At 55.3% G+C, this 24,221-nt stretch overlaps 1 protein-coding gene and 1 long non-coding RNA gene across 2 annotated transcripts in view; one reads left to right on the top strand and one right to left on the bottom strand.

Annotated features, from left to right (window-relative positions):
* SPOCK2 (SPARC (osteonectin), cwcv and kazal like domains proteoglycan 2) overlaps positions 1 to 23,891 on the bottom strand; it is a 29,400-nt gene extending 5,509 nt beyond the window's left edge. The window contains exons 1-7 of the mRNA XM_028826506.2: positions 23,482 to 23,891; positions 7,533 to 7,578; positions 7,174 to 7,288; positions 5,363 to 5,477; positions 3,234 to 3,348; positions 2,660 to 2,779; positions 1,948 to 2,166 (exon numbers count right to left, since the gene is read on the bottom strand). Coding sequence (XP_028682339.2) covers positions 1,948 to 2,166; positions 2,660 to 2,779; positions 3,234 to 3,348; positions 5,363 to 5,477; positions 7,174 to 7,288; positions 7,533 to 7,578; positions 23,482 to 23,670 — 919 coding nt within the window. The 5' untranslated portion in view covers positions 23,671 to 23,891. The remainder of the gene's footprint in view (positions 1 to 1,947; positions 2,167 to 2,659; positions 2,780 to 3,233; positions 3,349 to 5,362; positions 5,478 to 7,173; positions 7,289 to 7,532; positions 7,579 to 23,481) is intronic.
* On the top strand, positions 16,585 to 21,953 carry LOC144331153 (uncharacterized). Its single transcript, XR_013398093.1, has 2 exons — positions 16,585 to 16,724; positions 21,818 to 21,953. It is a non-coding gene; the product is annotated as an uncharacterized LOC144331153 (long non-coding RNA).
* Positions 23,892 to 24,221: the final 330 nt, after the last annotated feature.

The following is a 24,221-nucleotide window of genomic DNA, read 5'->3' as shown; positions in this document are numbered from 1 at the left end:
TTTACCATACCTTTTCTGTTTTTAGCTGTTTATTTTATTTTTTTTTAATGGACTTTTGCTCTTGTCTCCCAGGCTGGGGTGCAATGGCACGATCTTGGCTCACTGCAACCTCTGCCTCCCAGGTTCAAGTGATTCTCCTGCCTCAGCCTCCCAAGTAGCTGGGATTACAGGCGCCTGCCACCATGCCTGGCTAATTTTTGTCTTTTTAATAGAGACGGGATTTCACCATGTTGGCCAGACTGGTCTCAAACTCCTGACCTCAGGTGATCCACCTTCCTCGGCCTCCCAAAGTGCTGGGATTACAGAAATGAGCCACCACGCCCAGTCTATGTTTAGCTATGTTTAGATGCACAAATGCTTACCATTGTAACACCATTGTAACAATGGTAAGCATTTATGTGTTACATGTTATGTGTCTGCAGTATTCAGCACATAACATGCTGCACAGGCTGTAGCCTGGGAGCAATGGGCCAGGTGCACAGGAGGCCACACCACCGGGGTCTGTGGAAGCACTCCTGTGATGCTTGCACAGTGAGGAGATCACCTCATGATGCATTTCTCAGAATGTATCCCCCTCATTAAGTGACGCATGACTGTAACTGGCAGCCAGCCTCTAACTTGTCTGCGACCTTGGGAAGTCCCCACCTCTCCAACCTGGAAGCCTGCCTGGTTGTAAAATGAGGACAGTTCCCAGCCTCCTGCCCAAGAAAGCTGCTGTACAGAATGGATGGAATGGCCTTCAAAGGCCTGGAAAGTCAAAGTGCTGGAGTGACACAGGTCACAGGAGGGCTGGGCAGTCAGAGTGTTGAAACAGATCACAACATCACGCATTTGCAGAGGGATTTGTGAATTACACGGTGCTCTGCACAGATTTTCTTGGCACATCCTCACAACAGGCTCCAAGATAGGTATTGTTATTTCCTGATGCAGATGAAGAAGCAGAACTTAGAAAGATTTGGTCATTTGCCGGGGATCCCTGACTAGCGTATGGTGGGGCTCGGGCTGAAGCTTTGGGCCCTGACTGCCGATCCCCCACCAAGATGGGGAGAAGCATCCAGCGAGGAACACCAGGGCTTCCCCAGCTCCGGCCGCATAGGTCAGGTGAGCCCTGGGGACCTCAGTCTCCCCAGAGAGGACTCTGGTTCGAAAGCTCTGGCTTCAGGTATATTCAGCTGAGAAATTTCATCACATCTCTAAGGTTGATGACAACGTATGTAATCACCTATTGGCGGCACAAAACGTAAGATGTGCCCAAAAGAAGAATCACCGAGAAGCAAATGCATCTTCAGCTCTAAGACCCTCATTTATACAGCCCTTTCCCAAGCCCTCCCGAGGGGCCCCAGAAAGTTTACATTTGTAATTTTTCATACCCTTTCTTTCCTTTTTTTTTTTTTTTTTGAGACAGGTTCTTGCTCTGTTGCTCAGACTGGAGTGCAGTGGCACAATCTCAGCTCACTGTAGCCTCAACCTCCTAGACTCAAGCGATCCTGCCACCTCGGCCTCTCAAGTGGCAGGGACCACAAACGCATGCCACCACGCCTGGCTATTTTTTTTTTTTTCTTCTTCATAGAGATGAGGTCTCCCTGTATTGTTTGGGCTGGTCTCCAACTCCCAGGGTCACATGATCCTCCCACCTTGACCTCCCAAAATGCTGGGATTTTTTTTTTAACTCTTTCTTAAAGAAGACCTCCAAAAGTATATAAGCGTCAGGAACCACAAAATCTGGATCCGCCTGGGAGCCTGCCAAGTAAGGGAGCTGAAAGTGTTGGCTTCCCCGGGCCTTAAAGGATGAAGCCCTGAGGGAGTGCAGGAAGTGGGCAAGCTGGGAAAGTGCTGAGTCTGGGGACATAGCCAAGAAAGAGCCACTCTGACTTCCCAAGAGAGCCTGGAACTTCAGGCAGAGCCCACACAGGTGAGGCAGGGGCCTGGGAGAGGGGTCACACTCACTCTCCCTCCAGAAGCAGAAGCACCACTCAGCAGTGGAGACCCGGCCATCCTTGTAGGTGTCACAGGAGTTGAAGAAGGGACGGATGCAGACCTCGTACTTGTCCAGGTTGATGGCAGCCAGCTCCGTCTGGTCCAGGAAGAGGTCGGCACTGGTGTCCAACTTGGAGAACATCCAGCCAATGGAGTCCTTGCAGCTGGCCCCCAGGCTCTTGTCCAGCCCTGGGAAAAGACCAGGTTCAGGCACGATTCATCTAGCTCTTCAGTCGTTTCTCCAGCCCTCCAGCCCTCCACCTCACCATCAGCCCCAGCCCTCTGTTCTGAGTCTGGGCAGCTTGGAATCTAACCATGGCATTGACAAACTCGAGAATGGCCAGGGGTCCTTCCTTTCACCTCCACATAGGACTATGCCTGAACCATTCAAAACCCTGTTCTGAAAGCCCTTCAGGGAAAAGAATTCCTGCTTTCCCTGGGCTACCCATGTCAGGGTTTAAGCTTCCTCCACCAATGTTAAGTTCTTCCTACTAGCTAACTAGTATCCCTCCTGCTCTGGTGGAAGTCGACCTCTTTGGGGTGAAGGTTCTTTTGGGGCCCAGATTGTAGGACCCAGAGTCCAGCAGGAAGGAGCAAGGGTGGGCTGGCTCAGCATACACCTGTGTCCTCAGCCCCTTCCCTATCTCCCTCCCTCCTCCAGGCGGAGCAGCAAGCTTCCTACCGCTGGCCGGACTGGCTGCACTGCTGGCTGAGCCATTCTGCTTGGAGTTCTCATGAAGGAGCTGGAACCAGTCCCGCAGCCGATCTCCCAGGTCAGCCAGGTCCTGACCGGTGCAAGTCTCTGCAGAACAGAGAGAAGGCATGGAGGGTGAATGTGCAGTGGAGCAGCAGGCTCGATCTCAGTCTGGGATCCTGCCCTACAGGCCAGGAGGCTGAGCAGGGGTCAGGGAGGCAGCAGCAGATGGGAAGGTGGAAATCGGACTTCCTCTTGAGTCCTCTCCCATCTCCCACCACCCACTCCTTCCTAGCATGAAAAACACACAGCCCAGATTCCCTGTGGCTGAGTCCCTCCCTCCGCCCATCTTTCAGGCACCCAGGGGGGGAAACAAGGGCTGAGCCCAAGCCTCCTGCTCTGTGTTAACCTGGACCTCTGACCTCACAGCTCCCTGAAGCCTTTCTGCATTTTTGCCACTTCCCTCTTGCTCTGCACACCTCTTCTACCATCCTAGAGCCCTGAAGGAGGTGCCAGGAGGCCCTGCAGCGCCCCCAGCCTGGTGGCCCAGTGCTCTCCTCACCTGGTTTGCCATCGGCAGTGGAGGTGGCCGCCTGCTCCGTGGGGCAGGGGCAGGGGCCGTCGCATCGCACCGCCAGCTGCTTGTTGCTCAGGCACGCCTGTTGCTCCAGCTTACACTGCACACAGGGAAAGGTGGGACAGGGGACTGAGGGCTTACCCCAGGGGTCCCCACAACTGGGGTCACCCTCAAGTCTCCCATGGCAGCCACATCTGCCTCCCCCCATGGAGCACCCATGAACAGCCGGAAGGGCCCCTCTTGGTCCCTCTGCAGACCAAGGTGCACGGTGGAGAGAGGCAGGGCCCGGGAAGCGGAGTCCAGAGCTGGTCCTAGCCATGCAGGCTCCCATGTACCTGCTCGGCCCTCTCTGAGGATTTGTCCCTCCCAGGACACCCATCTCCCCTTCCCTCCCTGCCCCGTCACCCCTCCCCTGTGTTAGCTGTCTGTTGCTCCCCCTGGTTCTCATGGCCTGTTCCTTGGTCCCTGTGTAATCAGCCATCAGCCCTTCCCTCAGTGATCTCCCCACAGTCACCCCAGTGGGCTTTTCTCAGCTCTCCTGAGAAGACACAGCACCGCCTATGGAGCATCTAACAATTCCTCGGCCTTCACTGAGAACTGCTTCTGCCGCGGCTGCCTGCTAAAGCCAGGTTCTGAGAGGGGCTCATGCACTCCTCATCATGAAAGCCTTTTCTCCTGGTCATATCTCTTTCTTCTCATGGGGCGGCTGCTAATGGGAAGCGGGTCATCACAGCACTCGATAACATTGTCTCACTTGGGAGGCTTGGGTTTCTCCTGCTCAGCAGAGAACAGCAAGGCGCAGAGAGGCCCAGTGACTTGCCCAAGGCCATGGGCCAGGGTGAAAGCCAGATTTCTTGCTGACTCCACCTCCCTAAAGGACAGCATGATCCCCGAACCGGGCCACACTGCAGCGTCCTGCCCAGACCTTGTCCTGGCCTTGGGTCGTGGGACACTAGCTCCTCTTCTTCTCCTCCTCCCTCTGCCAGCTCTGCCAGCTCCTCTGCACCCCTCCCACCTCCTAAATACAGCCTCTGCCTTGGCCTCTTCCTCATTCTCTCTCTCTCTCCTCCCTTTCTTCTCCCTGGTGACCTCATCCCCACAGCAACGTCAATCATCACCCACAGCGGGTGACTGAAATCTGCCTCTCACTCCAGGAAGGCCCCTCAGCCCTGGCATCCACCCCGAGCCAGCTGTCAGTGCCCTCCCAAACCAAGCAATTCCTGACTCCTTGTTGCCAGTAAAAACATTCATAATCAGCATCTGTATTTCTATGTTACTTTTTTTTTTTTTTTTTTTTGAGACAAGGTCTCACTCTGTCGCCCAGGCTGGTGCAATCATGGCTCACTGCAGCCTCGAACTCCTGGCCTCCACCTCAGCCTCTCAAATAGCTGGAATCACAGGCATATGCCACCACACCCAGCTAATTTTTATATTTTTTGTAGAGACAGGGTCTCACTATGTTGCTCAGGCTGGTCTCACACTGCTGGACTCAAGCAATCCACCCGTCTCAGCCTCCCAAAGTGCTGAGATTATAGGCGTGAGCCACCATGACCAGCCTAAAATTTTTTAAATGCTTTCTCAAATATTGTCTCCTGAAATCCTCACAAAAATCCCCATAAGGTGCGAATTCATTCTCCCAGTCAGTTCCTTCTTCCATCGCCTTCTTATGGAGGATTATTTCCTGCTGCCCCAGAAGGCTCCTGCTCACTGGTGAACACTGGCGCCTCCCTGTGGAAATCCTTCTTTCTTCGCCCTCTAACAATTGGATGCCAGAGCTCCTTCTTCCCTGCACAGCCATGGACACTTGGCTGAGGCTTCCCTCAGTTCCTTTGACTTGCAGTTACCTGACCGCAGAGTCTCTTCCAGGCCCCACTCCCTACCTGCACCTGTCCGAGGTCAGGGACAGACAGGGTCTGGCTCCAACTGTCAGGTAGTCCCAGCCAGGGCTGCAGGTGGCCCCAGTATGGCTGGCTGCATTGAACGCACTGACCTTGCCATCTGGCCCCACCTCAGTCCTGGAAACCCCTTGGGAGGCCCCAGCTGGGTCATCCTTTCTGCTTCCTGTGGCCTCGGGTGACTCCACCCCCACCCTACCTGGGGCCAGGGCTCCTCACCACAGAGCTGTATGTGTGGCCATCTGATCCGCAGACAGAGGCAAGCTGGGCCATGTGGCAGGGCTTGCAGATGGAGTCTTTGTTTCCATGGAGTTTCACGGTCGGCTGCTTGATCCTACAGGAGAGGGTGGGGAGCACACCAGGGTGGAGGTGACAATGAGGAAGGAGCAGGGGAAGGGAGGGCTGAGGAGACCTGTTCCAACAGGAAGGCAGCAGCAACCTCCAGCAGATCAGCCCCATCCTGCCCCTGCCCACCCTCCCCACACTGCTGCCAGACCTTCCTCCAGCTCAGAGGGTTGAACCAACTGGGCAAGGCATAAATTCCCCCAGCTTCGCTTCTTCCAGGCTTCACTGAGTCCCATGGGGCCTTCAGGTAGCAACTCCAGGTCTGACAGCCAGAGGTAAAAGGGAGTCACACTTCACTTAAGGGGTCAGACCAAATCTGAGGTTGCAAACTGATGACCTATGGGCCATATTTGGCCACCAAGGGTTTTTTTTTTTTTTTTTTTAATTGAGTTATTTATGCACTAACATTTACCAAATGGGAGAGTTCACATAAATACCTGGATTCTTGCCCTTTCTTTGAAAAATGGAAGACATGGGAGTCCTGGACCTGCATTCCCACATAATGGGCCAGGGCCAAGAAGGAGCTGCCAGGCCTGTGCTCCACAGAACGGCCGGTGAAAAAACCGCTCTTCATGCATTACATTACCGGCCACGCCCCTGCAGCCTTCTAAGACTGCAACTCCATCTTTCATCTTCTGTGATTCAGGAGAGAAGGGAGGGAACTGGAACCTTTTCCAGGGTCTTGAAGCCAGACAAAGCCTTGTCCTTGGGCTGGAGCTAAGACTTCCTTTTTTTTTTTTTTTTTTCGAGATGGAGTCTCACTCTGTCACCCAGGCTGGAGTGCAGTGGCGTGATCTTGGATCGCTGCAACCTCAGCCTCCCAGGTTCAAGCAATTCTCCTGTCTCAGCCTCCCAAGTAGCTGGGACTATAGGCACAAGCGACCATGCCTGGCTAATTTTGTATTTTTAGTAGAGGCAGGATTTCATCATATTGGTCAGGCTGGTCTCGAACTCCTGACCTTAGGTGATCCACCCACCTTGGTTTCCCAAAGTGTTGGGATTACAGGCGTGAGTCACCACACCCAGCTGGAGCTAAGGTTTCCTTAAATGTCCCTCACTCCTTTCTCCTCTGCAAGCTACAACCTCTCACAAGCTACCACCTTAAATATTTCATGAAGTCACTGCATGTCAAAGCTGAAAGGAACCTCAAATTATCTAGTCTAACTTATTTGTCTTAGAGATACTACATCAAGGCCCAAAAAGGAGATGTGACTTTCCCTGGATCCCACAGTGTTTGGTAATTGTTCTTATATGGTGTGGCTTTCTCCTCACTCATCTCTTGAATGATTTACTTTAGGTGAAGGCAGCCGCCATGTTGTAAGGACACTCAAGCATCCCTATGGAGGGGTCCACATGACCAGGAACTGAGGCCTCCAACCAAGAGCATAAGAGTGAGCTTGGAAGTGGATCCTCCAGCCCCTGACAAGCTTTCAGATGAAACAGCCCCAGCCAGCACCTTGATTATAACCTCAAGACAGACCCTGAGCCAGAACCATCTAAGAGAACAACTTCTGGATTCCAACCCTCAGAAATGATGTGAGATAATACATATTTGCTGTTTTAAGCACTAAGTTTTATAATTTATTTCACAGCAGTAGATGGCTAATTCATAAGGAGAGGGTCAGTTGAGCCCTTGCTCTTTGAACACACCCCCTCCAGGGCTCCCACCTCCCCAAACCCCTCACCTGTGCTCCAGCTTCTTGCGACTGATGCACATAGCCCGCTGGTAGCCCTGGGCGATGCACACTTTGTGGCGGCTGCACTTCACCTTCTGGCAGGGGTCCTTGGTGGTGTCCAGGGCTACAGGGGCACAGAGTCAGGACACAGGTCACCTGGGAGAACCCAAGAACCTCCAGCCCCGCTTCTGAGCTGGGAGCCCTCTCCCTCCAGCAGCCCTTGATAACCAGAGCTCCTGAGCTCAGGAGTCCCACCCCTACCAGGGCCTGGCTGCTCAAGGAGCCTCCAAGCGGGGTCAGGGCTTGCCCTCTGGTCTCAAGTCTTCACACTTGTCAGTCACCTTCCCCCACCGGGAGAGTCATGTTACCTTCATCTCCTTGCTGATTGTCCTCCCAGCTCTTGATGTAGTCGTCCTAGAGGACAGAGAGGGACAAGGGAGAAGGGAAGGGCTAAGATCCATATCCCAGAGGTTCAACTGCGGGGCCAAGGAGAGGCCGGGCCAGCAATGCCATGTGCCAATGGCCGTCATCCTGGTGGCTGACTCCTGTCCACCCAGGCCCTGCCAGCTGCCTTCCCCACACCTCTATCCCTGTAAACCCATGTCTAGAATCCTTTCCAGCCTCTCCCGTGAGCTCCTTATTGCCCCAGCGCCACACTGGAGGCTGGCAGGGAAGGCAAGTCAGAGTGAGGGTGTGGAGGGACAGGAGGGGAGGGGATGTGCTCTGCAGAGACCACACAGACTGGGCCCCCGGCAGTACTCACCTCCACTTCCTGGAGATCAGGGAACAGCCGCAAGCCATGGAAAACGGAGCAGGAGGAGAAAGGGAGAAAGATGGGGATATCAGTGTGAGGCCATCTGGTGTTTCTGGGGTCCCCTGCCTCGTCATGTGGCCATGGGTGCTGAGCAATGGCCTTTGATGGCTGTGTTCCTCTGACCCCCAGGAACCCCAATAGGAGGCCAGTATTCTTACGTCTTCACCACAGAGCTTAAGACTGGCCTTAGGAGAAGAAGAGGCTTTTTCTTTGAGAGGGTGGGGCACCCCCACTCCATTCCCAGCCCCACCACCAGGACAGATGTCCGAGGGGCCCACACTGCACGGGAACAGAGCTTCTCATGCCTGTGCCCTGGGTGTCCCAGAAACTGCCTGAGAAACGGTGCACTGTCTGTCTCCTGCCAAGGCCCCTTCCTTGTCAGTCCGCTCTCCTGACCTCTGCCCACCATGTGAGTGAGGCGGGAGGAAGGGCCTCTCATCCAGGCTGCAAAGGGATGCTTTTTGCTCAAGGTCTCACTTCTCTACAGAGCTCAGCTGGTGCACGGAGTGAGTGGGGAGGCCATGCCTGTGATGAGGCTTCCCCAGTTATCACAGGTCAGCTTCAAATCCTTAGAGGCAGAGGACCCAGAAAGGGTCCTATGAGGTCACCTGGTCCAGCCCCCTCTTTGTGCAGGAGAAAGCCCAGAGACAGGAGATGACCTGACCCAGGTCCTCCTGTCACAGAACCCAGGTGTCCCGACACCCAGCACAGGCCACTCTTCTTGCTACAACACACTCTCTGAGGCCTAAGACACAAGGGAGACCTTCTCACCCTGCTCGGCTGCAGGAACCTCTCAGGCCATGGACCACAGAGTGGCCAGAGGCAGAGCACCTCCCACCCAACCCAGCTCCCTGGTAAGAACACCCAACTTATCTGGCTTCCTCCCTTTCCCCTACAGGGCAGAGACAGTTGCTAAAAAACACCAAACAGTCCCAGGGCACTCCTGGTGGAAGCTCTGCCAGGCAGGCAAGGAGGGGGCTTCCCAGGCCTGGAGGCTGGCAGTTACAAGGACCAGCTGCCCACTTCCTCTGCGTGGGGCTCCAGGAGGGGCTCTGGGAGCTGGGGGGGGGGGGGGAAAGGGCATGAGAAGTCATGCGCAGCTGCCCCCTTCATCCTGAGTTCTGCCCTAGCCCAAAGGAACGGAGATGTGCAGGGGTGAGCAGAGCTGTCAGGTCTAGGGGAAAAGCGCACGGGGCCATGGCACCAAAGGGCACCCACATGCATGCAGCAGTGGGCACACAGAACCGTGCCTAAAGGGCTTTGAAATCCCAAGGCCTTCAGGCTTCTGAAGCCTCCCCTGGAAGCTGGCAAGCATCAGAGCAGGCAGGGTGAGGCCTCCTGGACAAAGGCCAGAAGGGGCCAGACCCGAGCAAGCAGTTGGCATTACCACCAAGAAAGACGTGGTGTGCACAGGCATAGACCCGAGTGCATGCTTCTGTGCATGTGTGCATTTATGCAGACCCAGGTGCACTCATGCACACTCACAGGTCTGTACTATGTAGCGTGTGTGTGCAGGTGCGTTTGTGTGTATGCACATCCTCATTTATGCACAGGTGGACATATGCACACACGTGTGTAGCTACAGTAGGAAAACAAGGACACTAACAAGGACACTGTTCACCCAGTGCCAGATAGTTTTTATCCAGAAACGAGGTGACAAGACCCACTCTGTGAGCAGCCTCCAGTTTCGCACTCGAGGCTCTCCCTCAGGCTGGCCTTCCTGCCTCTTCCGCAGTGCGAGAGGGAGGCAGCAGGAGACGGGAAGGAGGGAGAGGGTGGGAGGACCACAAACTGCTCCCGTGAGGGCCCAGGCCGGCTCTCTCCCTCTCTCTCCTTTCTCTTGCTTTCACCTGCGTCCCCGTGTGTTCCTGTGTCCCTTTCTCCTCTGCCTCTCTCACTGAGCCTCTTCCCCACCCCTCTGCTCGGCCCACACCTGGCCCACACATACCTGTCCCAGCAGCCAAGAGTCCCGCAGCCCCTGGGCCCAGGAGCAGACAGAGGATGGCTGCAGGGGTGCTTCCTGGGAGCCTGCGGGGCACCTGGTGTCACACCCACCCCATCCCTGGGGCTTGACCTGAGCACTCCTGAGCCCCTAGGCAAGCTTCCGCGGAGGTACCACTTCCCTCATTTGCTAAAACCAACAAAGCCTTCTCCAGGAGCTCCTCGGGGTGCAGGGGTCCTCTGCTGGGGGTCCACCCCACAGAAGATGGAGGGAGGCCAAGAGAGGTGCAGCTGCTGAGGCCATGATGACAAGGGTTGGGGCAAAAGTAGCAACTGGTCTCCATCAGCTGGGGTCTTCCCATCTGTACCCATCATCCCCTGGGGCAAGGGTGGGGACAAGACTGTGCAGGTGACAGGAAATGGCTGGGTGCTGGGAGGGAGGTATGAGCCCTCAACCATACCTGCCCTCAACCAACAAGATCTGTGTGCCCATAACCCACCTGCCCAGAGTGGGAGTACGGAAGGCACCTCCAGCCCCTGGGCATCATCTGAGGCCCCTGATACTTCCATCCTCTGGCCCAACCCTGCTGCCTTAACCTCCAGCCAGGCTGTGAGTGGAATCTTTGGGACTCAGTACACAGTGGATTCTCAAAGATCAAGACCAAGAATTTCTGATTAGAAATTTGGGGGAAAGTGGGGATGGGGTGGGAGTTCTAAGAAAGGGACTTCCCCAGCAGCTCCACCATCCCCTACTCCCCTCCTGACTCAGTTGGCAGGGAGGCAGCCCCTTCTGTGCAAAGCACTGCCCCAGGTTCCAGCCTCGGCTTTTTGCCTCTGCTGTGGCCAGGCTGGGTGGGAGGGATGGAGGGGCCCCGGTGGATCTGGATTCCAGGACCCTCACTCCCAGGAGGGCAAAGACAGCCAGCCAGAGAGGGACAAGGAGAGCAGGGCCCTGGGGTTCTGCAGATCCCCAGGCTTCCCCTGACCAGTGCACCTTGGGCAAGCACCCGACCTCAAGGGGCTCAGTGCCTCACGGCACTACTCAGAGATTAAAGCAGATGGCACCTGTGGGGTGCCTGGGATCCAAGAAGCACTTAACAAATCAAAGCCGAACAGGCCCCGGACTGCGGGTGGGGAAATGGGGGACAGAGATGCCACATGAGGAACCCCGTAAAAGTGGAGAGGGAGAGGCCACCACGGGGACAGCAGAGACCATAGGCGGTGTGAGGAGAGTCCCCTAGGTGGTCTTGCAGGGAGGAAGGATGAGGAAGTCCTGTGGGCAACTTGGGAGTGGCCACTCTGAGGGCAAAACCCAGGGACACACTGAGGGCCCCTGAGGCCAGGTGTGGGCTGGTGCCACCTTTAAGCTGATAAGAAGGTGTTTGTTGGCAAGTGCGAATAATGCCTTTCAGTGCAGCGTTGGGTGTCTATTTCTGGCACCCCAGTGGGCTCATTAGCAGTTGTGAGAAATAGTCTCATCAGGGCACCCGGGGCTTCTCAGGAAACAGAGGCCCCGTTCCACACCTGAGAGTGCTGGCAGGTGGCTCTGCTGCCAACCTCACCTGGAAAATGGGGATTTGGAAGAGCCCATGGCTTGTATTGCATGGTGCTTAGATATGCTTATCTATCTACCTATCTATATGAGTAAAGCTTTTAATTTAAAAACATTTTTTTTAATAGAGATGGGAGTCTTGCCATGTTGCCCAGGCTGGTCTTGAACTCCTGGGCTCAGGCAATCCTCCTGCCTTAGCCTCCCACAGTGCTGAGATTACAGGCGTGAACCACTGTGCCCAGCCTGCATGGTGCTTTTAGAGTAAGTTCTCTCCAGGAATTTGGATGGGTCTGCCTTTTGTCTTCACAGTCCTATGAAGTAGTCAGAGCCAACAGGATCAACACCAGAAGAAAGGAGAAAATGAAGGTTCAGAGAGGAACAGCAACTGGCCAGAGATTGCAAGACAAAAGAGGAACTGAGCCAGGGTTCCCCATCCCCTACTCCCACCCCATAAGTTAGAGTATCTCTCCTTGAGAGAGGACCAGTGTCTGCACTGAGGAGGAGGAGGTAGAGAGAGGACATAGAAGGGGCATTGGACCAGGAGTCCACTTTCAGCCTGGCCCACGGCGTGTCCTCAAACAAGTCACTTCCTTACTGTGCCATGAGGACCTCAGTGGTGACTGTGCCTTAGAATCAGCCGAGGAGCTCTTTATTTTTATTTATTTATTGAGACAGGGTCTTGCTCTGTCACCCAGGCAGGAGTGCAGTGGCACGATCATAGCTCACTGTAGCCTCAAACTCCCAGGCTCAAGCGATCCTCCTGCCTTGCAAGTACCTGGGACCACGGGCATGTGCCACCATGCCTGTCTAACTTCTGGTGTGGTTTTTTTCATAGAGATAGGGTCTTGATATGCTGCCCAGGCTGATCTCCAACTCCTGGGCTCAAGTGATCCTCCTGCCTCAGCCCCCCAAAGCACTGGGGTTACAGGCATGAGCCACCGTGCCCTTCCCCGAGGAGCTTTTTAAATCTTCCAGCACCCACGTGCTACCTGAGACTTCTGGAATCCCATGGGCAAGACCCAGCTTAGGCCAGGCTTCTGCGCTGGCTCTAGGCAGGCAGCTTAGAGACCACTGAGCCAGCCATGAGGCCTCAGGTCCCTCCCGCTCTGTGCTTATGTCTAACACTTTGCTGATGTTCTTGGGTGTCTTCACCCCAAACACAGGGCCTCTGGGATGAAAAAGAGCAGCCGTTCTTCCTCCCTCCGAGGGTGCCTCACACAAAGCAATACAAGGTGCGCTGAGGAACAGGCTGGTCCCGGGAGAACCCAGGCTCCTGCTTCCCATTCCAGGCCTGTTCCTGCAGCGGGCTCACAGTGCCACCCTTGCCAACCCAAACACTGTCCTGCCCCTTCCCCTCCCAAATCCCTCTTGCCTGCCCTCCCTGCCCTCCACCCACTGGCCTGGACCACCCCAACCCGAACAACTGCAGCACCTCCTGAGGGTCTCCCTCCTCCCACCATCTTCCACATGGCTGTGGCCACCCAGATCCTTCCAGAACACAATTCTGACCCGGTCTCTCCCTCCTTGAAACTGAATATACAGTTTGATCTCATTTTGGGGAAAAAGAAAGTGAGTAGGTGAAAAGGATTTACACCAAAATGGTAATAGTCATTTCCTCTGCTGGGTAGGAATACAGAGAATTCTGACATCTTTCTGCTTTTCCCCAACTTTCCCCAAAATTTCTGCAATGAACATATATTACTTTGTAATAAAGGGAAAAAACATAATCATAATCATAATAAATATAAATAATAAAATAAAATAAATTCTAAAAATAATTAAAAAATCATAAGTATTATATTTTGAAAGCCCTTCACGGGTTCCCTGTCACCTACAGAAGAAATTCCATCTTCTCTTGATCTCTCCCTGGCTACCCCGGCTCCAGGTCCCTCCTGCAAGGTTCCAGCATGGCCAGCACAGCCTTCGCCATCTGGAATGCCAGTTCACGTCAGCCCCAGAATTTCTACTCATCTCCCAAAACCCAGCTCGGCCATCATCTTCCCGAGCCCCACTCCTTATCCTTCAGGCCAGCTGCACCTCACAGAAGTCTACCATTGCTCCAGTGACACCAGGCAATGTCGCCTCCGCCTCACTCTGCCCTAGTTAGATGGCCAGTTCCTTGGATGCCCTTCTTGAGGGCAGAGATCATGTAAATTTCTTCTCTCTATGCCCAGCATCTAGTAATACACACTCCTAACACTGGCTGACATCTTTACAGCAATTACCACGTGGCAAGCATTATGCTAAACATTTTACATTCATTGGCTTGTTTCCTCTTCACAACAACTCTAAGAAACATTACTATTATTATCTCCATGTCTCAGATTATAAAATTGAGGCTCAGAGAGGTTAAGTGACTTATGCAGGGTCACACAGCAATTGCAAAGGAGAAGAGTGCTGCACCCAGAACTGTGATTCCAGAATCCATGCCTCTAACCAGTACTCCATGAATGTTAGCTGATGAAAAAAGTCCCAGGCCAGGGGCGGGTCCCAGGAGGCCCAATCCCAGCCCACAGGTGGTTTCTCCTACCACACCAACTCAGCTTCAAGCCCTAGGCAGGGAGTTTTGCAGTTAGGAGGGGAGGGTCTGGCGGTGGAAGAGGAAGACACCTGGGGGCCCCCGTTCTCCAGGCATTTTTCAGAAACCCCTTCACACGACCCCTGGTTTGGCTGGTTTGGAGCTAACCCATCTCCAGCTTTGATCTCTGCAGCTCAGCTCAGTTGCCATGGAGACGGTGCCCACTGCGCCAAGCTGGGGGAGACAGCAGTGAGTGCGCAAGCCTAGTCAGGCTTAGGGGGCACATGCTGGGTGTTTCCAAGTGCTGTTTACTTCCTGTCATTTTAATTAGCACCCAAATCACCCGCTCACTTCACAGCTTGAATTAACCCAATCTCTCCCAGCTTCTCCATCTGGTGGGAAGCTTGGGGCCCAGCAGCGCATCAGCAAAGAAGAGCAGCCCTCCAGACCCTGGCTTATGGGGTCAAGATCCACCTGCTTCTTTGCAGCACAGTGTGACAGGGAGACCTTACCCCCTATACCCCTCACCACCAAGGACTCGGGGGGCCTGGGCTCCTGCTTGGTCTTGCCACTGACTGCCAGCAAGTGAGTTGCTTCCCTTGCTGGACTGGCTTCCTTGGCTGCAAAATAAGGAAGACCCCCTTGCCTTCCCCTCTGAGCTACAGAAGAACCTGAGCAATCGTGTCTGCAAGGGCACTTTGTGAACTGAAGCTCTGTACTTTTTTTTTTTTTTTTTTTTTTTTTTTTGAGACGGAGTCTCGCTCTGCCGCCCAGGCTGGAGTGCAGTGGCCGGATCTCAGCTCGCTGCAAGCTCCGCCTCCCGGGTTCACGCCATTCTCCTGCCTCAGCCTCCCCAGTAGCTGGGACTACAGGCGCCCGCCACCTCGCCCGGCTAGTTTTTTGTATTTCTTAGTAGAGACGGGGTTTCACCGTGTCAGCCAGGATGGTCTCGATCTCCTGACCTCGTGATCCGCCCGCCTCGGCCTCCCAAAGTGCTGGGATTACAGGCTTGAGCCACCGCGCCCGGCCAGCTCTGTACTTTCAAAACACACAAGACAGGACACCTGAACCCCGGGTTCTCTGGCACACACCCGGGGAGCGTAGGGGCAGGGCTGGGCAGAGGCTCTGTAGGATCTTAGTGTTACAAGGGGCCTCAATATGGATGTCTGACATTGTCTCCACTTGCCACACAGCCAGAAGCACAGCAAGAGGACGGAAAGAAGACGGTCATCATAAGACTGAATACACTACAACTTCCCTAACCTTGTTACGGCATTTCTTCATTTTTTAATAGACCAAGAATCTCTAAAAATGGAAGTGGGCCAGGCCTGGCTCAGCATCTGAGAGGCCCTGTACCTGCCATTATTTTGACCTCATTCCTCAGGCAAGGGAGCCTGTGATGGAGGCCAGTCCACCGAAGAAGGCCCAGGACTGGAAAGAAGCTGGCCTCTGTGGCCTTCTCCTGCCCTCCCTGGAAACAGCCACAGGGCACAGAGAGAAGGACCCAGAAAAGAGCGAGGCGGGGCCCAGTGGCGACACCTGGGATCCTCCTCTGCTGAGGATTAACACCCCATCACACACCCGGGAGAGGGCACTTGGGGAGGCAGCATCCCTGCGAGGGGGTGGGGGTGGCTGGGCAGGGGGGTGGGGGGCAGAGGGGCCAGGTATAAATACTTGCCCCTCTCTTGGAGGCGGCGGCAGAGGCTGTGTTAGGCCTGGATAAACAGAAGGAGACAGGCATCTAGAAGACTCCAGCCTCCCACCTCCTCTGCCCTCAGAGGAATTTCCTTGGAGGGCAAAAATGTGCTTATCATCACTCCCCGCGTGCCAGGAGCCAGGCTGGGCCTGGGCTCAGGTATGCCTGTGCCAACACCCACCTGATGCCCGGGGCCTGACCTCCCTGCTGGTCCAGTGGCATTTTGGTGGTTGCCCTAGTCCTTGGTCCCTGCCCCAATAGTCCATAAAGGGCAGAGAACAGTGGGAGGAGTGAGAGGCCCGGGGCTGTGTTCTGAGCTGCCTCAGGACCCTGGCTTCCCTTCTGGAACATGGGGATGGGGGTCAGAATTCAAGCCCCAGGGAGGTCTGAGGGAGACCCCAGGGCTGGAGCTGAGCCACAGGCAATGGTGCAGGGGAAGAGCCCCGGGCCGCAAGAGGAGCGGTGTCGCAGGTGCCTGCCCTTTCTCTGGCCCTGTTTCTTTTTTTTTTTTTCTGCCCTTTCTCTGGCCCTGTTTCTCTTTTTTTTTTTTTTTTTTTTGAGACAGAGTCTCGCTCAGTCACCCAGGCTGGAGTGCAGTGGCCGGATCTCAGCTCACTGCAAGCTCCACCTCCCGGGTGTACGCCATTCTCCTGCCCCAGCCTCCTGAGTAGCTGGGACTACAGGCGCCCGCCACCTCGCCCAGCTAGTTTTTTGTATTTTTTAGTAGAGACGGGGTTTCACCATGTTAGCCAGGATGGTCTCGATCTCCCGACCTCGTGATCTGCCCGTCTCAGCCTCCCAAAGTGCTGGGATTACAGGCTTGAGCCACCGCGCCCGGCTGGCCCTGTTTCTTTACCTGTGAAATGTGGGGCTCAGTGCTTCTGAGCCTCCAGGATTCTGCTCCCCCAGTTCTTCCAAACTGAGAACTTGGAGATCAGCAGAATAGGAGCCTGAACGATTTCAGACTCTTTGCGTCCTCTGCCCTGTGCCAGGGGACAGGGGGTCAGGGAAGGAGCGAGCTGTTTGCATCCAGGCAGAGGTAAGACACCAGCGGGGTCTGGCTTACCCTTCTGTACAGGGCAGCCTTGACAGATTGGCAGGTGTTAGGGCAGAGAGCAGGAGGGGGCTGTACACCCCGCCCTACAGAAGCTGTTCTCTACCCGAGGGAGCCCTGTCCCCACCATCCACATGTCTGATAGGTGACTGGCACACTCTTTGGGCATAATAAGGTGTGGGAGTGGGGAAGAGGCTCAGAGCACCCTCTCCACAGGATAAAGTGGGAGACTGGCTGCAGCCAGGGACAGGCACAGAGGGCTGAAGGACAGGGAGACCCAGGGACAGTCGTCCTTCATTTATCATTCACTCCCTTATCCCACAAATGAATCACTGAAATTCAGGGAGCTGAGCGTGTTGCTGTGTTTGTCCCAATGTTTTGGGGTTCAGGAAGAGGAAGAGATCTCCCCAAATCACCAGCACAGTCAGACCAGCACCCCAGCCCCTCTTTATTTGAACCCACAGCCCTGCTACTTGGAGAGGAGAGGGAGGGGTGCAGAGAATGTGCTGGATGAGATCCTGTCTGGCTCTAACATGCCACAGTGCACACGTTTACATTGAGCACCTACTGTGTGCCAAACACCCCATGCAATGCTCTGGGGATGGGGTGGTAAGCTACGCGAGGCAGTCTGTTCCCAGACCCTGTCCTCAGGGGATTACGATGGGAGGAATGTGACAAACATACACTACAAATACCAGCAGGAGGACTCGGAAGATACAGCCCGCAGTTTAAGTGATGCTATGAGGTGGCATCTAAACCTGTGCCAAATGAGTTATGGCCAATAAATGCTGCAGGAACCCCGAGGAAGGAGCCACACCTGCAACTGGATGCTGGCCAAGCCCTTGGGCAGTCAGAGGCTGGCACACTTCAAGAGCCACAGCCGGGCCAGGTCTGCACACTGAGGCTGGGCACAGTGGTATCTAAATTCTGTATCCAGGCCTAGGCCTGGGCATACATTTTTCCCATCCGCAAATCTAAGAAGACCCACATTGCTCCTGCAAGGAGACGCAGAGATGGCGTTGTAGACTGCATGTTTGTGTTCCCCCAAACCCAAATGCTGAAATCCTGACCTCCAATGGGAGTTGATTAGGAGGCGGGGTCTTGGGGGGGTGGATTCAGTCTAGGTAAGCCATCAGGGTAGGGCCCTCATCGGGGTCTGTTTAAGAGGCTAGAGGCTGGCATGGTGGCTCATGTCTGTAATCCTAGCACTTTGGAAGGTGGAAGGGGGTGGATTGCTTGAGTCCAGGAGTTCAAGACCAGCCTGGGCAACATGGTGAAACCCCCTATGTACAAAAAATACAAAAATTAGCCAGGCGTGGTGGTGTGTGCCTGTGATCCCAGCTACTTGGGAGGCTGAGGTGGGAGGATCGCTTGAGTCTAGGAGGTGGAGGTTGCAGTGAGCCAGGACTGCATCACTGCACTCCAACCTGGGTGACAGAGTGAGACCCTGTCTCAAAAAAAAAAAAAAAAAGGAAGAGGCTACATAGAGCTCATGCTCTCTCTCTCTCTGCCATGTGAGGCTATAATGAGAAAAGTGTAAGCCAGGAAGAGGGCCCTCATCAAACACCAAGTCTGCCAGCATCCTGATCTTAGACTTCCTGGCCTCCAGAAGTGTGAGGATAAAATAAATCTCTGTTGTTTAAGCCACCCCATCTCTGGTATCTTGTTACAGCAGCCCACGCTAACTAGCTAACTAAGAGAGATGATACGTGCGTCCTCAGCCTGGTGCTTGCCCCAAGATGCCATTAGGCCCCATTTCTCAGGTTTCTTGGTCTCCAGCTAATATACCCTCACCTAATCTGGTCACAGGTACTTTCTCTGGAGAAAAAAGAGAATCTCTTCCTTAAACCCAAAGACTTGCTGCCCAGCCTGTGGCGGTGGTGTGGCAGGATAGGCAGGGTATACCTGTGGGTGGCCAGGCCATTTCCAGGCTCTTCCTGGAGTCACAGCATGCTAAAGCCTCTGTAGATGATTTGGTTTCGCCTCCCCACTAAACCACCAGGAAAATCAAGGCCCAGAAAGGTGAAGTGGCTGCCCTAAGGTCACAACTAGTTCTATCCCCTCACTGGGAAGATGAGCAGAGCACTCTCTCTGGCCCTTGGGGCTCAGGGTAGGACAGAGCTCTTCTGTGCTCCAGGTAGCCTTCTGACCTCTTCGAGAAGGGGAGGGGAGGGTGCTGGCTTCCCATCCTCTCAGGCTGCTGCAAGACTGGAGTAGCATACGACAGCCTCTCCAGGCAAAGAGGGCTCTTCTCTCCCTCTCTTCCCAGGCTTGGAGTCTGGCTGGGTGTTCAAGAGCCCATCATTCTGCTGACACTGCTCCAGTTAGAAGCCGGGGTGGAGGGGAGGTCAGGGAAAGGCCCACCCTTCCATTCTCAAACCCCAATTGTTGTTGTTGTTTTTATATGTTTTATTTTGTTTTTAGTCACTTTATCTGGCAGAGGACCCAAACCCCAATTATGAAATCCATCCTGACCCACTTTTGGGTTCTTCTCACACACCCACACTTACCCACAGACATTGGCGCAGCGCATCCCCACACTCACGCTGGTTTAGGTGTGTGGGGTGGGAAGCAGGGAGGGGTGGTCAGGAGGGAGCCCCTTTGTGGCTACTTGCTACTTGCCTTTTTGGTGTTCCTAAACACATGAGACTCATATGTAGCCAGCAGGTAACAATATCCCTGGACCAGACTCCAGGATCATGATGAAGTCCCTGGCATCCAGGAAGTGCTCAGATCTGCAGTGAATGAGTGACAGTGAACGTGCAGTAACGTCTTTCTCACAGGGACAGGCATGGTGTGGGCCAGCCCCAGAAATGAGGACCCATCTGGTGGTTTTTCCATCGGGAAGGAGCATAGTACCTGCCCTGGAAGCCCTCCAGCCCCCTGACAAGGTGCCTTCAGGCTTATGCGTCCCTTTTAGTTTCCTAGTCTGAAACCAAAGCTCAGAGGGGTTATGTGATGTGCCCAGTATCCTGGGGCCAGTCAGTGGCAGAGTCTGAACCTGCACCCAGGCCAGAGCTGTCCCAGCACACTGCACCCCAGCCCCTCCTGGGTGGAGAGCTGCCTCTGGAGTGTTGCTAGGCCTGGGTGGGGAGCAGGCTATGGGAAGGCTGCTGGAGACACTGGGGGCTTTGGCCCACCTTCCTAGGAGGTGACACTCCTACTCAGGGCATCCTTGAAGACTCAGAGGACACGAGCCAGGGTAGACTTTGTTCTTCAGGATAGACCCTTCCTTCTCACTTTTGCTAAGGGTGAGCCCTAGAATTCCCTGAAAAGCAAAATTAAGTGAGATGACTTGGATTCAAATCTCAGCTCTGCTACTTACTAGCTATTTGACCTTTGGGTAAGTTACTTCTGTGTGCCTCAGTTTCTACAACCATAAAATGGTAGTCTGTAAAGTAACAATAACTATCTCCCAGGTCGTCGACAGGCACAAGAGACCACTCAAATTAAAGTGCTTTCCATAGGGACTGGCAGACATGAGTGCTCACTGCACCAGAGACTCAACTTATATGAACTGTGCGCCTCCTGGGTGCCAAGCACTGTGCAAGACACTCATAAATATAATGAAAACTTCGTAGAAGTGGAGTACAAAGTAGAGAAGAACCAAGAAGAAAGAGAACAGTCAGTTCTTCATAGCCAAGCTCTGTGGAGCCTGCCCTGAAGAATGCTGTGTAATGGACCTGTCTCCTCCAAGTGTCCATCCCTCTAGGCCCTAGATGCTTTGTTCCAAAGACCTGCATTAAATTCCACCCAGTTGTGCAGGGAGTGAATTGGGAGGTAGGAGCATCGGGCAGCAGGGCTTGGAAAAGCCCAGGACTGCCCAGGGCAGGGCATGGCTAGATCTGTGGGCCAGGGAGCCAGGTGGAGTCCACAACCTCCCTGCTCCTCTGCCAGAATCCCCTCCTCCCTGGCAGTCGGGCACCTAGCATTAGAAGAGATCTAGCCAGGCGCAGGCTGTGAAAGCCCTGAGCCCACTGGAGGGGAGGATTACTCAACTGGTAAATCCTGCCTTCCCTATAATCCTGGTGCTCAGAGAAAGATGCTAAGCTGCGCTCCCTCTCAACCAGCTCTGGCCAGTTCCAAAGTGGAGCAACTCCTCAAGTTTTCTTGCTCTTCTTTATTCTCCTGACCCTTTCAACATGATTCCCTCAACTTCCCCCTTCAGTTCTGTCCACATCATTTAATGAGGCATTTCCCTCCCAATCCTGTTGCCTGAGAGTATCCCACTCCTCCTGCTTGCCTCCACCCTACTAGGGCAAATGAGGGGCCCTGTACCATTATGGGGTTATGAACAAAGTCCCAGTTCAACCTTGCAACCCCTTAAGGGGTTCAAATGAAATTCCCATCTCTCCTTTGAGGAACCAAGGAGCATATTTTCCAAAGAGCTGGCCTAATGGAAATATAAAGCCCATTGCTACTGGGCCCAGTTAGAGTGCCTTCAGCCCTTAGGCAGGAAGTAGGGCTTCTTCTGGCAGAAGAGGAATACGTTTCTAGTGCTGGTGGGGACCCTGTATACTGTCTGTGCACTGCACAACTTCAGGGGGCGACATTTCTATTGTGACACCCCTAGAGTTATGCAATGCAGTGGCTCTGAGCTAGCAGCCTCCTTCCTGCCTTTCTGCAGAGGCTGTCAACAGATCCCCAGGGCCAGGCCCTCCTGCCCAGCCTTCTTTGTCCTACTTCTCTCCCTGACCCTGTCCTCCTGCAGCCAGGACTACCTTCAATGGGGTTTTAGAGGACATCTGCCCTGCAAAAGCCTGAGGCTACCAAAATCAACACACGCCTAAAGCTTTCCCATAAATCTTATATGTGCAAGTCCTGAAGACTTTCAAATCTACTGCCCTTCTTCTGATGAGCATGGGAGGAAGGGGGAAGTGGTTGGCACCAATACAGGGAGACAGGTGGGCAGCCCAGTGCCATGGGGTCAAGCAGTAAGTCATTTATTCTCACCCACTGAGCTGGCTATTAGAAGCAGGTGGAAGAGGGAGGTGGGGAGGAATCTTTTATTTTAAACCTTTCCTATTCTGATTAAGCATCTCTTTTCCCTCTGACCTTCACTGGTCTCATTTTGGCAGATCAAACAGCCAGTGAGTCGGAGGGAGGCCCAGGCCAGTGACACATGGATTCCGGATAGGCCGGCCTGCTGCCACCCCCTCGCTGCTGCGGCCGGGCTGCTGCCCAGGAGGCGGCAGGAGACTGCGGCTCATCTGCGCCGGGCCTGCAGGTGCCTCGGGAAGGCCTCGCGGGGCTCAAGGCTCCTGCGGCTGGACAGGTCGCAAGTGGGGAGAAGGCGGAGATCAGCAGCCCATCGGGGGCCCGGCCACTCAGCCTGGAGACCTGGCTACCCGTGGTTCCTGCTGTCCTCTGTGAATTACAACCTGCCAGTTTGACTTTGGGGAGAAACAGTCACTTGTCTGACGGTAACAAAAAGATCCAAATCTCTGCCTCTTCCCATTACTTGGCTGGACAGCCTATGAAGCAAGTGTGTTTTAAACAAATTTCCAAGGAACTTGTGGATGCACACAGTTTAAGAGAAAACCGGAGAGGTCATGGTGTGGCCTGCGTTGTACTGGGTGGGTCGGACGAGGGAATCTAGGGAAGCAGGAGTAAGGACCGGGGTCCTAGAAGAGGTTTTCTGGGGTCAGGGCGATGGTGAGCACCAGGTCGCCAGGAGCAGCCGGCGTCGCCTCTGGCGCATCCGGGCCCATCTCCCACAGCACCCCCAACGATCTCGGGGTCCAGCCACACCCTCCGCCCGCCCTGCCTCACCCCTGCTTCCCCAGCCCACAACCCGGCCCGGCCCGGAGGAAGGAGCTGGCCCGCCAGGCCGCCGCCTGCGACTTCCCCTCCGATCCACAGGTGCCGGTAAACAAAAGTGCCGCAGCCGCCCCCCCGCCCCCACCCCGCGGAGTTCGGCCCAAGGTTACGCAGGGGTTCGGGCGGCGCCCGCCGGGGGCCCCCAGACCCAGCTTCTGGGCTCTCCCGGGCTTCTCAAGCCCACCGGGTCGGGAGCCTTCCTGCGGCTCCGAGCTGCTCCCCTCGCTCCGAGCTGGGTTCCCCCCTGAAAGATTGGTCCAGGAAAACCCTCCTGGGTCCTCGCGCGCCCTTCTGCACGGGAACCCCAGCCCACCCCCGTACAGACACGCCTTCCACCATCTCGCCTAGGAAAGCTGCTGGGACCCCAGACCCAGAGCCCCGGCCACACTCCCGTCCCCTGCTGCCCCCTCCCGCAAAGCCCACGGTGGGAACAGAGGGCACCGCGCGAGCCGATGCCACCCTCACTGCCGGCCCCACCCAGACCTGCCGGTGCTGCAGTGCCCCGTATGTGCAGCCTGCAGCATCCCCGTGGCTGGGACAGGCCCGGGGGCGGCTCGCACAACGCAGCGGGGGAGCGGGTCGGGGTCCAGCAGCAGCCAGAGCCCGGGTTCCCCCGGCCCCGCACCCCTTCCCGCTCCCGGCCCGCAGGGGCGACCCGGGAGAGTGCGCCCCCGGAGTGTCGGGCGGGTGTGGGGCTGAGGGTCCCGGGGCTTGGGGGGGTCCCAGGGCCGCCGGCCAGGGCCACAGGGACACGGGAGGGGCGCCAGGCTGTGACCCCCATACTGTTTACTCTCCGTGTAATTAGCCGGCCGGGCTGCGGAGCCTTGGGCTGCGACGTGCGGCGGCCACTCCCGCAGATCCTGGAGCTCACTCCCCTAACCTGCAACCCTGGGCCTCTGCCCGGGCGGCCCTGCGGACTCACGTCTCGGAAGCGGTTCCAGTGCTTGATCTTGCCGCTGTACTGCGAGATGGACGACAGCCATTGCTCGTCCTCCATGAAATTGCCGGGGGTCTCGCCCTCCTTGAGACCCTTGGCGTCACCTTCGGCCAGGGCTGCCGCGGTCAGGAGCAGCAACGGCAGCACCAGTCGCCCGCAGCCCGGGGCGCGCATCGTGGTCCGGGTTCTACCTGGGGGTCTTGACTTCTGCAGTATTTTAATGTCCTTCCTCCCACCCCGCTGCTGGTGAAGAGCACGCGGCTGTCCTCAGCCCTCCTCCCGCGGTCTGCGTCCGGTGACTGGCGGAGAGTGGGTCGCGGCTGAAATGTGACCTGGTTAGGAGATGCACTTGTCTGAAAAAGCCCAGCACTGGACGCGGAGAGGAAGACAGAATCAGAGAGGCTGCGCCAGCAGGGGCTGTAACTGTAGCATCAGCATCACGTTTGACATCATCATACCTGGTTTAAAAAAAAAAAAAAAAAGGAGTGGGTAGATTTCAAAGCGAAGCGCTCTCTGGATGAGAGCGCCAAACGCCAGCCAGTCGCAGCGGGGCCCAGCCCAGCCTGGCACACAGGGAGTTGCAGACCAAGAAATCAGAATCCCGAAATGTCCCTGAGCTCCCTCCAAGGATGGAGAGCAAGAAGGGCCCCAGGATCTCCCCGGGGAAGATGGGATGGGGGAAAGGGCGCAAAACTCTCCGGTTACAAAGCCAGCCAGGCTCAGGT

Source organism: Macaca mulatta, chromosome 9 (assembly GCF_049350105.2).
Source record: "Macaca mulatta isolate MMU2019108-1 chromosome 9, T2T-MMU8v2.0, whole genome shotgun sequence".
Classification (NCBI taxonomy): Eukaryota; Metazoa; Chordata; class Mammalia; order Primates; family Cercopithecidae; genus Macaca; species Macaca mulatta.
This window is presented reverse-complemented; position numbering and strand designations above follow the sequence as displayed.